The sequence below is a fragment of the Macrotis lagotis genome, chromosome 5 (genome assembly GCF_037893015.1).
Source record: "Macrotis lagotis isolate mMagLag1 chromosome 5, bilby.v1.9.chrom.fasta, whole genome shotgun sequence".
In the NCBI taxonomy this organism is placed as follows: domain Eukaryota; kingdom Metazoa; phylum Chordata; class Mammalia; order Peramelemorphia; family Peramelidae; genus Macrotis; species Macrotis lagotis.
In genome coordinates this window covers 212,124,655-212,138,239 of record NC_133662.1, presented here as the reverse complement: position 1 = coordinate 212,138,239, position 13,585 = coordinate 212,124,655, and the positions used below count along the sequence as shown (strand labels likewise).

Below are 13,585 nucleotides of genomic sequence, written 5' to 3'. Positions count from 1 at the left end.
GCCGCCCGCCGCGGGGCTCCGCGCGCAGGTGCCCGCCGCCCCCCGCCCCCCGGGCCCCGGGGCCGCCCCCTGCCCGCACCTCGCGAGGCGGTCCCGGCGCGCTGCCAGTCCGGCCGGCCCTCGAATGCCGCCGCTAGCGGCCGCCCGAGTCACAGAGGCGGCGGGGCGTCGCCTGGCAACGCGGCGGGGGCTCCAAACAAGCGCGCCCCGGCCCGGCCCGGCCCGGCCCCCCGCCCAGGATGCCCCGAGACCCCGCGCGGGCCCACAGCGAGGAGACCTACGCGGGCAGGAGGGACTGCGAGGTAGAGCGGGCGCCGGGGGGCCTGGGCAAGCCGCGCCGCCCCACTGCCCCGAATAAAGGATGATCGCTATTATTCGTGATCAGAAAAGGGACGTGCGCGCCTGCGGCTGCTGGGCACACTAGCCCGCTGCCCCTAGGACCCTCCTGGCCACGGAAGCGCGCGCTCCAAAGGAGGGCGAAAGGGTCCGAGCTGACTTAACACCCTCCCCCATCCCCGACCAGCTCCTGGACTTTAAAAATGCGCCAGAGCCACAAATGGTCGTGGAGGCCCTCCCTCAATTTTCATTTTCTCGTGCAGCCTATATTATTATTAAAGTATTAATTATTAATTAAATATCAGTGTATTCTTTTGTTCCCTTCAACAGATCCCGAGATCCTTGAGAAAAAGAACTCAGTTTTTTGCATTCCCTGCTCTAGCACTTTTTTTTTAGGTTTTTGCAAGGTACTGGAGTTAAGTGGCTTGCCCAAGGCCACACGGCTAGGTCATTACGTGTCTGGGGCCGGGTTTGAACCCAGGTACTCCTAACTCCAGGACCGGGGCTCTATCTGCTGCACCACCTAGCCCCCCCCCCCCCCAGCACATTATTTCAAATAGAGTAGCCAATTTGAATTCAAAGTTAGTGTTGATATGATTTGACACTATTTGGGAATTTAAATACTTGTTCTTAAATGATTCAGCTGTTTGAAGTAGGGAAGGATAAGAGAAATTACGAGTAATTGCTATTTTATAGGGAAAAAAATCTAATGCTTGCAGGACATAGCTCAAAATCAGAAAATTTTGACTCTAAAGAGGTAAAATAAGCACACAACCATATGGTATAGTTTTAATATAATTTTATTAGTTTCAATAAGGTAATGGGGTTCTACCTGAGGTTAGGATACTAGTTACTATGGTTTGATGTTTTTGTAATTTTTTTCTTTCATATCCCATGAATTATTTTTTATTCCCCTTGACATATCATGACACTGAGTTGGCCAGACCCGTTATTTAAAAAAAAAATTCTATATTTTGTCTCTGTGACAAATCTTCCTGATTTCCCTCTCTCTTTTACCACTTCTTGTTTGGTCTTCTAATTTCTGCTGGAATTTTTTCCTCTTATCTTTGCTTTTCTTTCTTCATTTCTCCTCTCTTGGAGAAAGCTCAACCACTCTCATGGTTTCAATTATTACTTTTTTGCAGGTGATCTCCATCTCCACCTGCATTCTAGACACTCTCCTCAAACTCTAGTATGTAGGGGCAGCTAAGTGGCACAGTGGATTGAGCACCCTACTAGGGTATTTACACTTGGATAATGTCACTCCAAATCACAGTATCTTTGACTTGAAACTCACTTTACAGCCAAAGAAGCATCTCCTTTTGACTTCCCTGTCATTAAATGATAACCATCACCCTGCTAGTTATCAAGACTTGAAACATTCAAGGGTCAAGATTCTGGCAACTACTGCCATCCTATATCTGACTGTAGAGATGCTGCTTCTTGATGCAGAGAAACATATCATGAAAACCACCAGGACATAATCTTCTAATAAGTGTGATTTGTGTCTTGCAGAAAGCTCAGAACCAAAATACTCGGCCTCAGGATCCTTGGAACCGACTCCATGCAGCTACCACAATTGCCAGTATTAGGCGGGATGTATATTTCTATGATCCAGAGGTACAGAGAACTAAGAATTCATTTCTTTCTGTCCTGGAACCATTTAGGAGAATAGTTTCTAAAGGAATAGGATCATACTTTGATCTTTTGGAAGGTGTTTCCTTCCTTGTATCTGTAATCCAAAGGTCTACGAAAAAAAAATAATGCAGGACTCTCCTGGTCAACTTCCAGCCCCATTTTCAGGTCTCTGGAAAAAAAAAATTCACTAAGAGTAAATTCTGTTCTTGGCTCTGGTTCACCTTGAGCAAGTCATTATATCTCTGGGTTCCCCACTTTCCACTGGCTAAAATGCAAGAGGAGCCTAAGTATGGAATGGATTTATATTGTTCTAAAATAGTTCAACAAGTCTAAAGCCCTCTCCAGGGTCTTTAATAGAAAGTAGAGATTAGATTCATCTAAATCAGCAAATCAAACTTGATCATAGTTAAGGGATTATCCTGTTAAGCATTGAGGAGTCTGTTTTATGCAGCATGTTCCAAAAGTCTTAGTGCAGTTTTAATCAATTAGACCTCAAAGCAATAGCTTTTAAGCCCTCTTTTGGGACACCTTGTAGAAGACTTGCTGCTGAATCTTGGCCCAAGCAGAGTCTCTACTAAGCCCTTTGGGGGAGAAGTAAAGAGAGACACAGCTTGACAAGAAAAATGACTGTCCTGCTGGCCTCCATTGCAGATTCCCTTGGATGACTTGGATTTCCGTATAACATCCCTATACAACCACCATACTGGATTGCTTCAGGACAAGGCCCAAGTGCTAATCCATCAAGAGACTATCAATGATACCCATGGGTAAGTGGATGAGACAGAGAACTCTAGTAAGAGCAGGCAGGACCTTAAGGGGAAGAGTTTGGCCCTAAGGTGAAGGCTGACTCTACCTGCCACTTTCTCACTTCAATATTACAATAAAATTATGCCAAATATTCAGGAAGGAGCTGATTTCTTAATATAACTTAATAGATAAATCCTAGAATTGACTAAAAGCCCAGTATCTAAATATCATAAAGAAATTTGAACCTAGGACATTCTGACTCTAGTGGTCCTATCCACTGGGCCACATTTTTTCAAAAATAGGATCACAAGGGGCCACTAGGTGGCATAGTGGATAAAGCACTGGCCTTGGAGTCAGGAGTACCTGGGTTCAAACCTGGTCTCAGACACTTAATAATTACCTAGCTGTGTGGCCTTGGGCAAACCACTTAACCCCATTTGCCTTACAAAAAGAAAAAATAGGATAACAAAAGAGAAATTGTTGGCTTGAATAAATATTATTTTAATTTATATATATACATATATTTTGTGTGTGTACACACACACCTGATAAATTTTTCATGTTTATATCCTCTATACCCTCCCTTGCTAGAGATCCTCATAAATCAGCCCACCCCAGCTGCTCAGCAGAAATACTGTTGCAATCAATTTCAAATAATTTACAGTTTTTCTGCATCAGTTGAGACACATAAGCTCAAGATTCAGAGGATTGAAAATTACTTTTTTTCTAGCTTTAGCTGGTATGAATAATGATAATCTCATTTATACAGACCTTTAACATTTTCAAACCACTTTTCATGACTAATATTAGAGGGGATGTTGAAAAACTAGGACACTAAGGCATTGTTGGTGTTGTGAAGGGATCCAACCTTTCTGGAGAGCAATTTGGAATTATGTCCAAAGGGCAATAAAACTGTGTGTACCCTTTGATCTAGCAAATACCCTACTAGGTCTGCATCCCAAAGAGATCCCCCCAAAAGGCATATAAAGCCCATATGTTCAAAAATATAGCACCTCTTTTAGTAATGGCAAAGGATTGGAAATTGAGGGGATGCCTATCAACTGGGGAATGACTGAACAAATTGAGGCATATGAATGTTACGGAGTACTACTGTTCTCTAAGAAATCATGAGGAATGGGACTTCAGAATAGCCTGGAAAGACTTCCATGAACTGATGCTGAGGGAAGTGAACAGAACCCGAGCATTATACACATTAACAGCAACATGAGATGATCAATTATGATGGATCTGTTCATGTCAACAGTACAATGATCAAAGCCAATTCTAAAACACTTGAGATGGAAAATACCATACACATCCAGAGAAGGAACTATGGAGTTTAAATTCAGACCAAGCTATCTTTAATTTTTAAGTTGTCTTATGTATTATTTCTTCTAATGTTTTCTTCCTGTTTTGATTTCTTTTTTTTACATGATTAACATGGATCTAGGTTTAGCATGGTTATACACGTATAGCCTAATTAGATTGCTTTCTATCAGGGGAGGGAGAAAAATGTGAAATTCAAAACCTTGCAGGAAAAAGATTGTTGAAAAGTACAGTTGCATGTAGTTGAAGAAATATTTTTTTTAAAAAAAGCACTTTTTCTAATAACCACCCTATAAAAAAGGTAGTGCATATAGTATTCCCAGTTTACCATTAAGAATACTAAGGCTGAAACTTTAAGTGAATAAAGGTAAATGGACAAAATTGGTTTTAAAAATGTTTAATCTGTGATTCAGCTACTTCAAGGAGTGATGGGGGCAGAGTATGAGAACTGAAAAAAAAGACAGCAGACGACTTTTACAGCAGGGGAAGTTTTACTTCTTCAGCAAAGAATTACTATGTAATGGGTGGCTAGGTGGTGCACTGGATAGAGTACCGGCCCTGGAGTCAGTAGTACCTGAATTCAAATCCAGCCTTAGACAACAATTACCTAGCTGTGTGACCTTGGGCAAGCCACTTAACCCCATTTGTCTTGCAAAAACCTAAAAAACAAAATTACTATGTAAGGCCTAGGCCCTAAGGATACAAAAACAAAATTGAAAATGTTCTTGCCCTCCGAATAAGAGCCTGAGTAGCTTAAATTCTACCAGGAAGACTTCTTAGGGATGGAGAGTAATGTGTAAGTATTAATCAGGTCAGAACTTGTTTTATATTAAGATTTCCCGACATCAAGGTCAAAGTTTTTTCCACTATACTAAGACAAAAGAAAATTAACTCAGACCCATAAGATTCTGAATCCGAGTCTTGTTGACTCCAAGTCCTGCCTTGTCCTTTATGCCTTCCTTCTTCCATTTACTCTTTGCATGTACTCAAGTGAGTCCAAAGGTTTATAGGATCATAGGTTTGGAGCCAGAAAGAACTGAGAGGCCATTGAATTCAATGCTCTCATTTTATATCTGGGAAAACCAAGGCCTACAGAAGGTGAACGATTTGTGCAGTATCTCAGTTGTATCTTAGCATTAAAACCCAGGTTTTCTGACTCCAGGGTCAGTACTCTATCCACCAATCCACCCCGCTTGTTTCTCATAGAAAATCCTTGTACTACCTATTTCTCAAATGAGAAAATGTATGCAAAAAGCTTTCTAACTATGAAGGTGCTATATAAAGGTTAAGTTTTAAATCACATTTTAAAAGTGACTGTTTAAAAAAAGACTGTGACCACATGAACCTTGAGCTTCTGCAAAGCTATTCTTATGAGTCAGCTGTATATGACCACCTTCTGGCTTTTCCCCCTGGTTTGTTCCAGAGCCATCAAACTCCAGAATCCAGATGAAATACAGCCTCTTCCTCCCATTACTAGTCGAGCAACGATTAGGCAATGGGTCAGCCCCAAGAAGGACTCAATCCACAGTGTCCAAGGGATCATAGGTAAGAGTGGGGAGGGGGGGCTGTGGAGGGTGTTTGTAAAAAGGCCACATAAGGGGTAGCTAGGTGGCACAGTGCATAGAGCAGAGGCCCTTAAGTCACGAGTACCTGGGTTCAAATCCGGCCTCAGACATTTAATAATTACCCAGCTGTGTGGCCTTGGGCAAGCCACTTAACCCCATCTGCCTTCCAAAAATCTAAAAAAACAAAACAAAACAAAACAAAAGGCACGTAAGCCACATGCCTTCCTAACTGAAAGCAAAGATGGAGACATTTAAGGAGTTGGGTAGTGTCTGGTGTTGCCACCTACTGGGAAACATTAGGTAAGGGGAGCACCTGGGTGGCTCAACCTAGCCCAAGGAGACAAAGGGCTACCCAGAAAATTAACCTGAAAGGCAGTTCCTGAGAGTGATGGGGGTAGAGTATGAGAACTGAAAAAAGACAGCAGAAGGGGGCAAGTCTTACTTCTTCTGCAAAGTCCTGCCATAAATAGCTACTTCCTGAAGCAAGAAATAAGAGTCTCCTTCAACAGTACACTGAGACTTCAGGAGTGATGGATTCTCGGAGAGGGCAACTGAGCATCACAGGCTACTAACTCTGTCTCTCATTTCTCTGCAGTGCCCCCTCACAATGCAGCCACCAATGGTGGGTTCTCCCGCAAGAATGATGGTGGATTCTTCTCCACCTAGTCTTTTATTGCCCACATGAGTAACCCAAGCAGAGGCTCTGCACCTGCTAGTCCCTCCTCCTGCCACTTGCCTCCATTAAATAAATTTGTGTTCAGATAAAACCTTTGAATGTATCTGATATTTCTAGGGGAAGGGAGGAGGCTTAACATCTGGATACCGGGCTTGAAAAGTTGCATAGGTAAAAAGCAAAAAAACCAAACCAAAACAAAAAAACCCCATGGATTTGGAATGGAAGAGCAAAGGTTTAGGTGAGAACAGCTGGTAAATTAGGGGCAGCTAGGTGTTGGGCTTGGAGTCAGGAAGATTCATCTATCCTCAGACACTTGCTGTATAAACCTGGTCAAGTCACTTAAAGCCTGTTTACCTCAATTTGCTCAACTGTAAAATGAGCTGGAGAAGATAATGTCAAAGCCACTCCAGGATCTTTGCCAAAGAAACCCCAAATAAGATCAGAGAGTTGGAAATGACTGAAGAGCAGCTTGCAAGTTAGTCACTTCTTTTTGTGGCTCTGGATACCCACTTGCATCAGGTCTTCTCAAACATAAGCTTCAAGAGTCCACAGTATTTCTTCTGCAGAAATGAATTGTGGGATTATCTTTGGTGACTTGGAGATGAACCCTTTGATATAGTTGTTAGTTTTTATCTTCCAATTAGGGTTTCAAATCTAAGGTTTTGGTTTCTTTTCTATCTTTTCTTGTCACAATTTCTTTAACCTAAAACCAAATTTCCCTTGAGCTTAATCTAAATAACATGAAATACTAACACTAGTAACTTGTTAGAGAAGTACCATTCTCCAACAAATAACACCATCCAGTGCAAGTACTGATACCTCTCTGCTATTTGAATTGAGGAAACCTAGTGGACCACCTTTGAGTCAGAGATGGAAATCTATTGTGTAATGCACTTACATAATGCTGTCTGTCTTTCACTCTTGAAAGAGGATCACATTAGGGAGGTGATGAAATGACATGCAAGTGAATTGGATTTAAGGGGGGGTGGAAGTGGGGGGAGGGCTTGCTAAGTCCCCAGCCTCACTTTCTCCTCTGGAGCCATCTGGGTCCAGTAGCCAGATCCGGATCAGGACTACTGGAGGTGGTCCTGGATGCAGTGGGAGATCTTGGGTTTTTAAGCTGAGGTCTTTTAACAGGTCTCAATTTGACTGAGGAAATGTCCATTACATTAAGAGACTGGTGATAGAATAGATGCTCAGTCCAAACTTTAGAAAGTTAATCAGCTCAGTTGTATAGAGATCCAAGATTACAGAAAGGGCAGATCCCTGAGCAACAGTTACCAATCTCTTACACTGGTGGTTTATTTAATGTAATCAGAACATTCAAAATAGCAGTCTAGGAGGTTCAATTTATTGTAAAATCCAGAGCAAAGAGAATTTTGGTTTCTAGGTCATCATAATAAACTAGCAATTTCATTCTCCCACTTGGCATTTTTTCTGCCAGGAAAGTAACACCAGGGAAGTTATATTTTATATTCTGTCCCTGCTTCTAGCCTATAGCAAAGGGAAGGATAATTTGACTTGATTAGGAAAAGCTCTATACAAAGGCTGATAGAGTGAAATTAAAAGGTAGAATACAAGAGATAAACATTAAGGGAAGGGAGACAGGACTTGAGGATCAGACACATGTAATTGTCCCTTAGGGGATGGAGGCAAAAATGGGTAGCTTTTTATTGGGTAATGACTGTTCAGTGTCAAAGTGTGAAAAGTCATTTAAGTATAGGTGTTTCTTAAGATGGTCTTTCTATACCCTTTCACTGGTGGTGTCATTTTCAGGAGCTCATTAGTTCCTCTATTCACATGACTCCTGAGTCTTTATCTCCAACCCCCAGGCCCCTGCCCCAGCCCTCAAACTTCTTTCCACCAACCATCATTTCCAGTGGAGTGCTGTTATCTGGCTGGGGACCTGAAACTGAACATACTGAAAACTGCACTTCATCTTCTATCCCTCAATTGGCCTCCTCCAGACCTAATTTATGTCAATCAGGTGTATAACCCTGCAGTCACCTTTGACTTGGTCTCTCCTTACTCAACTCAGCAGTCAGATGGGATTTCTAAACTTGCAAATTTCTTTCATCTCCAGTCCTCCATTCCCTCTGAAGTCAGCTAGTTCTGGAATTTATCTTCTCTCAATTATTTTAACAGCTTCCTAATTAGGTTTCCTGCCTCTCTCTCTTTCCCAATCCATCTTCCACTCCTCCTGAATAATCTTCATTGCACCGGATTGTGCCACTCCTTTAGTTGGAAACCTTTACTAAGCTTTTCATTGCCTCCCTAGTTAAAGCAAACTTTTGACTCTGACTTTCAAGGTCTCCCCTAAGTTGACTATAACTTATCTATCAATCTTATCTCAATACTGTTCCAACCAAAGCTATTTTCTGGCCCTTATTCTATTCTGTCTTTTCCTGTTTCTTTGTCTCTGTTGACTCCCTATCTCTGCCTAGAATGAGCTTCACATAGACCTATTTTTCTAGGCCCCAACCCGATGCTGCTGTTTTTCTCCTCCAGATGGAAGCCATTTTTTTCTCTTAATATTCCTCCCTGGACCTTATCTGAATTTACTTTTGCAACTCGGTCTCCCCTTCCCATCACTTACTTGTGTTCTTCACCCTCAGACTGTACCACATTTCCCTCATCACAGTGCACCCACTCTCTCCCAGGCTTGGAAAGCTCTTTCTTGGATTCCTTCACGTCTCCATTTAAAATCCACCAGTTGACCAACTGCCCCCAGAACTTCCGAGGTTCCCATTAAAATTCCAGGTCCTCAGAAGCCGGCCTTTTGCTGCCCTCCTCGGTACCTTAGCATCTAATGCCCTGGTACAATAAACCCCAAACGCATGCCTAGTGAGATGACTAAAATCCTTCAGATCCCTGCTCCGCCGTTTGCATAAACTCGCGGCTCTAAGCCGGCGTCACGTGTCACCTACACACGCGCACACGTGCCACGTGGCCCCGGGTTGGGCCCGCCCGGCCCGGCCCGGCCGGCTCAGATCAGAATCGCCTCGATACTCACGGGCAGGGCCGGGCCCGCCTCGTCTATCTGATCAACTCATCACTTCTGAGCCCGGCTCGGGGCCGGACGGCCGCCGCCTGTGGCAAGGCCTCGCCGCACAGCGCCCGGGGGCTTCGCGGGAGGGGGCTTCTCACCTCGGGCCGGCCGGCGGCCCAGCGCGGCCCGATCAAATAAGATCAAGAGTGTGGGGGGCCAGGAAGGGTCGGCTGGCCGCGGCACGCGCTCGCCTCGCACGCGCGCACACGCTCGCCTCGCACGCGCACGCGCGCACACACTCGCCTCGCACGCGCCTTGCACGCTTCACTCAACCACTTCACGCATCACACACACCCGCGGGGAAGCCTCACCGCTCGCCTGGCCCGTCCGTCTATGGAGCCGCTTCCCTTCCGGCAGCGCCTTTTATAGCTTCCTCCCTTTTCCGCCCTAAGGGATTGTGGGAGCAACCATAGAGCTCTCGCGGATAGAGCGTCTCGCAGCCCTGGCGGCCGCTGCCCCCTGGCGGCCGCTGCCCCCTGCCGGTGAAGCCCGGGAACCAGCCCAGCTCGGTGGGTACGTGGCCGGCTTCCCGGGAAATGATGGCTTCATGATAAAACATCTGGAACTGAATAACAACACAGAGCTCCACCGGCCTTACGAGCCCCCGAGAGAGGGGCTAATGCAATGGCTGGGACCTGCCCTCCGCCTCCGACAGCTTGGCAGCGCTAGGGTAGGGCGAGCCCAGAGGCTCAGGTTCAGGTTCACAGGCACCACTAGCTGTCCTCAGGAGCCTGCAGCACCCATTATGCCAGGCTGCTTCCCTGAGGGAGGCACGGGGCCGAGGTACCTGAGGGGGGGCAGTGGCTTACCCAGGTCATGCAAATTCAGAATCTGAATCTGTCATTCCAGACTACAAGTTCAGTTTTATCTACTGAGTGCCCTGGGAGAGCACTACTTCATAAGTCCGCCCCTCTGTTCATCTCTTCTACAGATAGTTCTTTCTTTAGAATGAATTTGCCTGGTTTAAAGTATAAATCTACTGAGGAGATGAGATTTTATATTCCTTCTTATATGCCCAGTGCTTTACATGTAGAAGGTATTTGGGATATATTTATTATTTTTATCTATTTTATTTTACAAAATAAAACATTGTCACATATGCACAAAACATAGTTCCATCATAAAAACAAATTTTAGCTTCAAAAAAGTAAAAATTATCCATCTTTGCCTTCTTATAGGTTTTCTTCTCTTCTCTGTTGTGCCCTGGCTTTTTTTTCCCCTCCCACCTCTCACCAGGATGATATAAGTATGGATATTTTGCTGTTAGATCCACATTGATAACCATAGGGATATACAGGATCCCAGAAAGACAGGTTGAACACTTCCATAGGGCTCTTAACAAACCATCATCAAACAATGCAGAAGCCATTGACTGTTTACCTCAAGTTGAAGTCAATCACTCCCTTGCTGAAGTTCCAACTAAAGAAGAGGTTTTGAATGCCATTTTATGCTTTCAAGTGGCAAAGCACCTGGTGCTGATCAAGGGTGGAGGGTCCATTGCTCATCCAAAAACTGACTGAAATTTCCAGGTTATATGGCTTGAAGGGATTATCCCCAAGAATTCAAAGATGCCTCCACTATCCATCTCCATAAAGGTAAAGGGAATAGAATGTCCTGTGGCAATCCCAGAGGTATTTCTCTTTTAGTCATTGCTGGTAAGATTCTTCTATACAACATTTATAGATCTGACCAAGGCCTTTGATAGTGTCATTTGTGAAGGCTTATGGAAAATTATGACAAAATCTGGTTGCCTGGAAAAGTTCAACAGTATTGTACACCAATTTCATGCATGCCTGGCTTCTGGATAGTGGATGATGCTCTTGGGATTTCCCGGTCACCCTGGAAGTGAAACAAGGATGTATCTTTGCTCCCATACTTTTTAGCATATTTTCAGCCATGTTATCGAATGCCTTCACTGAGGATGAACTTGACTTCAAGGTCAGCTATAGCACTAATGGTAAATTCTTCAACTTGAAAAGGCTACAAGCCAAGACCAAGTAGAGGAAGTGTTAGTGCATGATCTTCAGTTTGCAGATGATTGTGCACTCAATGCAGCCTCTGAAGCTCAGATGCAACAAAGTATGGATGGATTCTCTGCTGCTTGTGCTAATTTTGGTCTAACAATTAATACCAAGAAAACACAAGTGCTCCATCGGCCAGTACCACATCATCCATATGTGGAACCGTTGATTGAAGCAAATGGAGAAGTTTTGAATATTGTGGACAAGTTCACTTACCTTGGCAGTGTCCTTTGCAAGGAGGTACACAAAGACAATGAGGTGGGCACTTGCATTGCCAGAGCTAGCTTAATATTTGGAAGACTCCAAAAGAAAGTATGGAGAGAAGAGGTATTAGACTGACTACCAAGCTGGAGGTCTACAGAGCCTTTGTTTTGACCTCATTGCTATATGCCTGTGAAACTTGGATAGTCAACCAGTGCCATGTCAGAAAACTGAATCACTTCCATTTAAATTATTTTAGGAAGATTCTGAAGATCACCTGGCAGAAGATATTGGACACCGAGTTTCTTTCTCAAGCTGAACTGCCTAGCATTCCAATATTACCTCAGAAAGTGCAACTACAATGAGCCAGTCACTGTTAAAATACCAAATATATACTTGCCAAAAAAATTATTTTATGGAGAACTCACATAGGGCAAGCGCTCACAAGAGGGTCAGGTGAAGTGATGCCAGGACACCCTGAAGGTCTCATTGGAGAACTTAAAAATTGATTTACAGCATGGGGTGCCCTCACTGAGGCAGAATTGAAGCAGCTCAAAGGAAATGTGACATATGTAAGTTTGGAGAACCCACCCTAGCATTCATATGGACTATTTGTGTCCAATCTGTGATAGAGCATTCCGAGCTCATATGGGGCTGATCAGCCAGTCAGACACACTTGTAATTTGTCTCAAACATAGTGATGTTCTTTTGTTCTTCTTTGATAATGAAGGACAAGAACCAACCAACCAACCTAGACATATATGTATATTACACACAGACACATAATATATACATGTATACTTATATACATACATACACACATAGAGCATAGGTATACCAAGAGAAATATACAACATTTCCTGAAAGCAGCAGCCCCTCCTCACTCCTTTACTCTATTGGCTACTTTGTTGTCTTGTTTCTTAATCAACTACCCTTCGAAGGGTCCCTCCCTTACATCCTAATACACCCCCCACATTGATTTACACACCCTTTTATATACCCTCTTATCCTATTCCCTTACCTTCTAACTCATTTTCTCTATTCCCTCCTCTTCTTTCTGGATTTAGACAGTTTTTGTAGTGCTCTCTCTCTCTCTCTCTCTCTCTCTCTCTCTCTCTCTCTATATATATATATATATATATATATATATCCATATATATTCATATATAGATATATATGTATATACACATATATGTGTATGTTTATATGTAAGCATATGCATTGCCCTTCTTTAAGCCATTCCTGATGAATGAGTTTCCATAACTACCAGCTCTCCTTCCCCATCTAATTCCTTTGTATCAACTCTTCTCATACCTCACTTGTGTAAGTTATCTTTTTTAAAAATCTTTTTTCTAGATCATTTTACTTTTAAGAATCAACTCCACTCCCATCTTTCCTTTGAACTACCTCATTAACAACAACCTTGGATATATGGTTTACATTTCCACATATATATAATAAACAATTTGTCCTTATTGAATCCCTTGTAATTAGTCTTTGAAGTTTATATATTTGTTTATTTTGATGGAGTCCCTGAAGCTTCCCCTCAACACTCATTCAATTCTCCTTCTCCTTTAATGTAATAAAAATTCAAGCACCAAATCTGAGATGAGTCACTTCTGAGCAGCCTTAAAAACGTGTTTCTTAAGAACTGGTACAAAGTAAGAAAAAAAAAAGGGAAACTATGCAAAATGCCTACAGTGTAAATGAAAACAAATGAAACAATGACTCAAAATTATAATAATAAAGCTTAGCTCAGAGAAGAAAAAGAAACCTTTCCCCACCCCCTTCTTTAAAGAGGTGGGAGCCTGTGAAACATTGCATACACCAGGTTTTCTGGATATGGTGATTAGTTTTATGAACTTTGTTTTCTTTGTCACAGGAATGGTTTGACAAGGAGAGGAATTCCTAGGTAATATATACACACAAGTTCTCAATAAAAATGAGATTTTTAAAGATACAGGCCTTTACACTCCCATCTTTACCTGGCAGAGAGAGGAGACTGTGATGAGACATTATGTAGAAC

The 13,585-nt window shown here is 43.0% G+C and overlaps 1 protein-coding gene and 1 non-coding gene across 2 annotated transcripts; one reads left to right on the top strand and one right to left on the bottom strand.

The window, feature by feature from the left end:
* Positions 1-67: 67 nt before the first annotated feature.
* CFAP276 (cilia and flagella associated protein 276) lies at positions 68-6,392 on the top strand. The gene is made up of 5 exons (XM_074188331.1): positions 68-302; positions 1,852-1,956; positions 2,626-2,741; positions 5,471-5,592; positions 6,208-6,392. Exons 1-5 carry the CDS (start codon positions 240-242, stop codon positions 6,276-6,278), a joined length of 477 nt encoding a protein of 158 aa, XP_074044432.1. The 5' UTR covers positions 68-239; the 3' UTR covers positions 6,279-6,392.
* A 2,882-nt stretch (positions 6,393-9,274) lies between these two features.
* LOC141490356 (small Cajal body-specific RNA 2) lies at positions 9,275-9,643 on the bottom strand. The gene has a single exon (XR_012469186.1).
* Between the last annotated feature and the right edge of the window lie 3,942 nt (positions 9,644-13,585).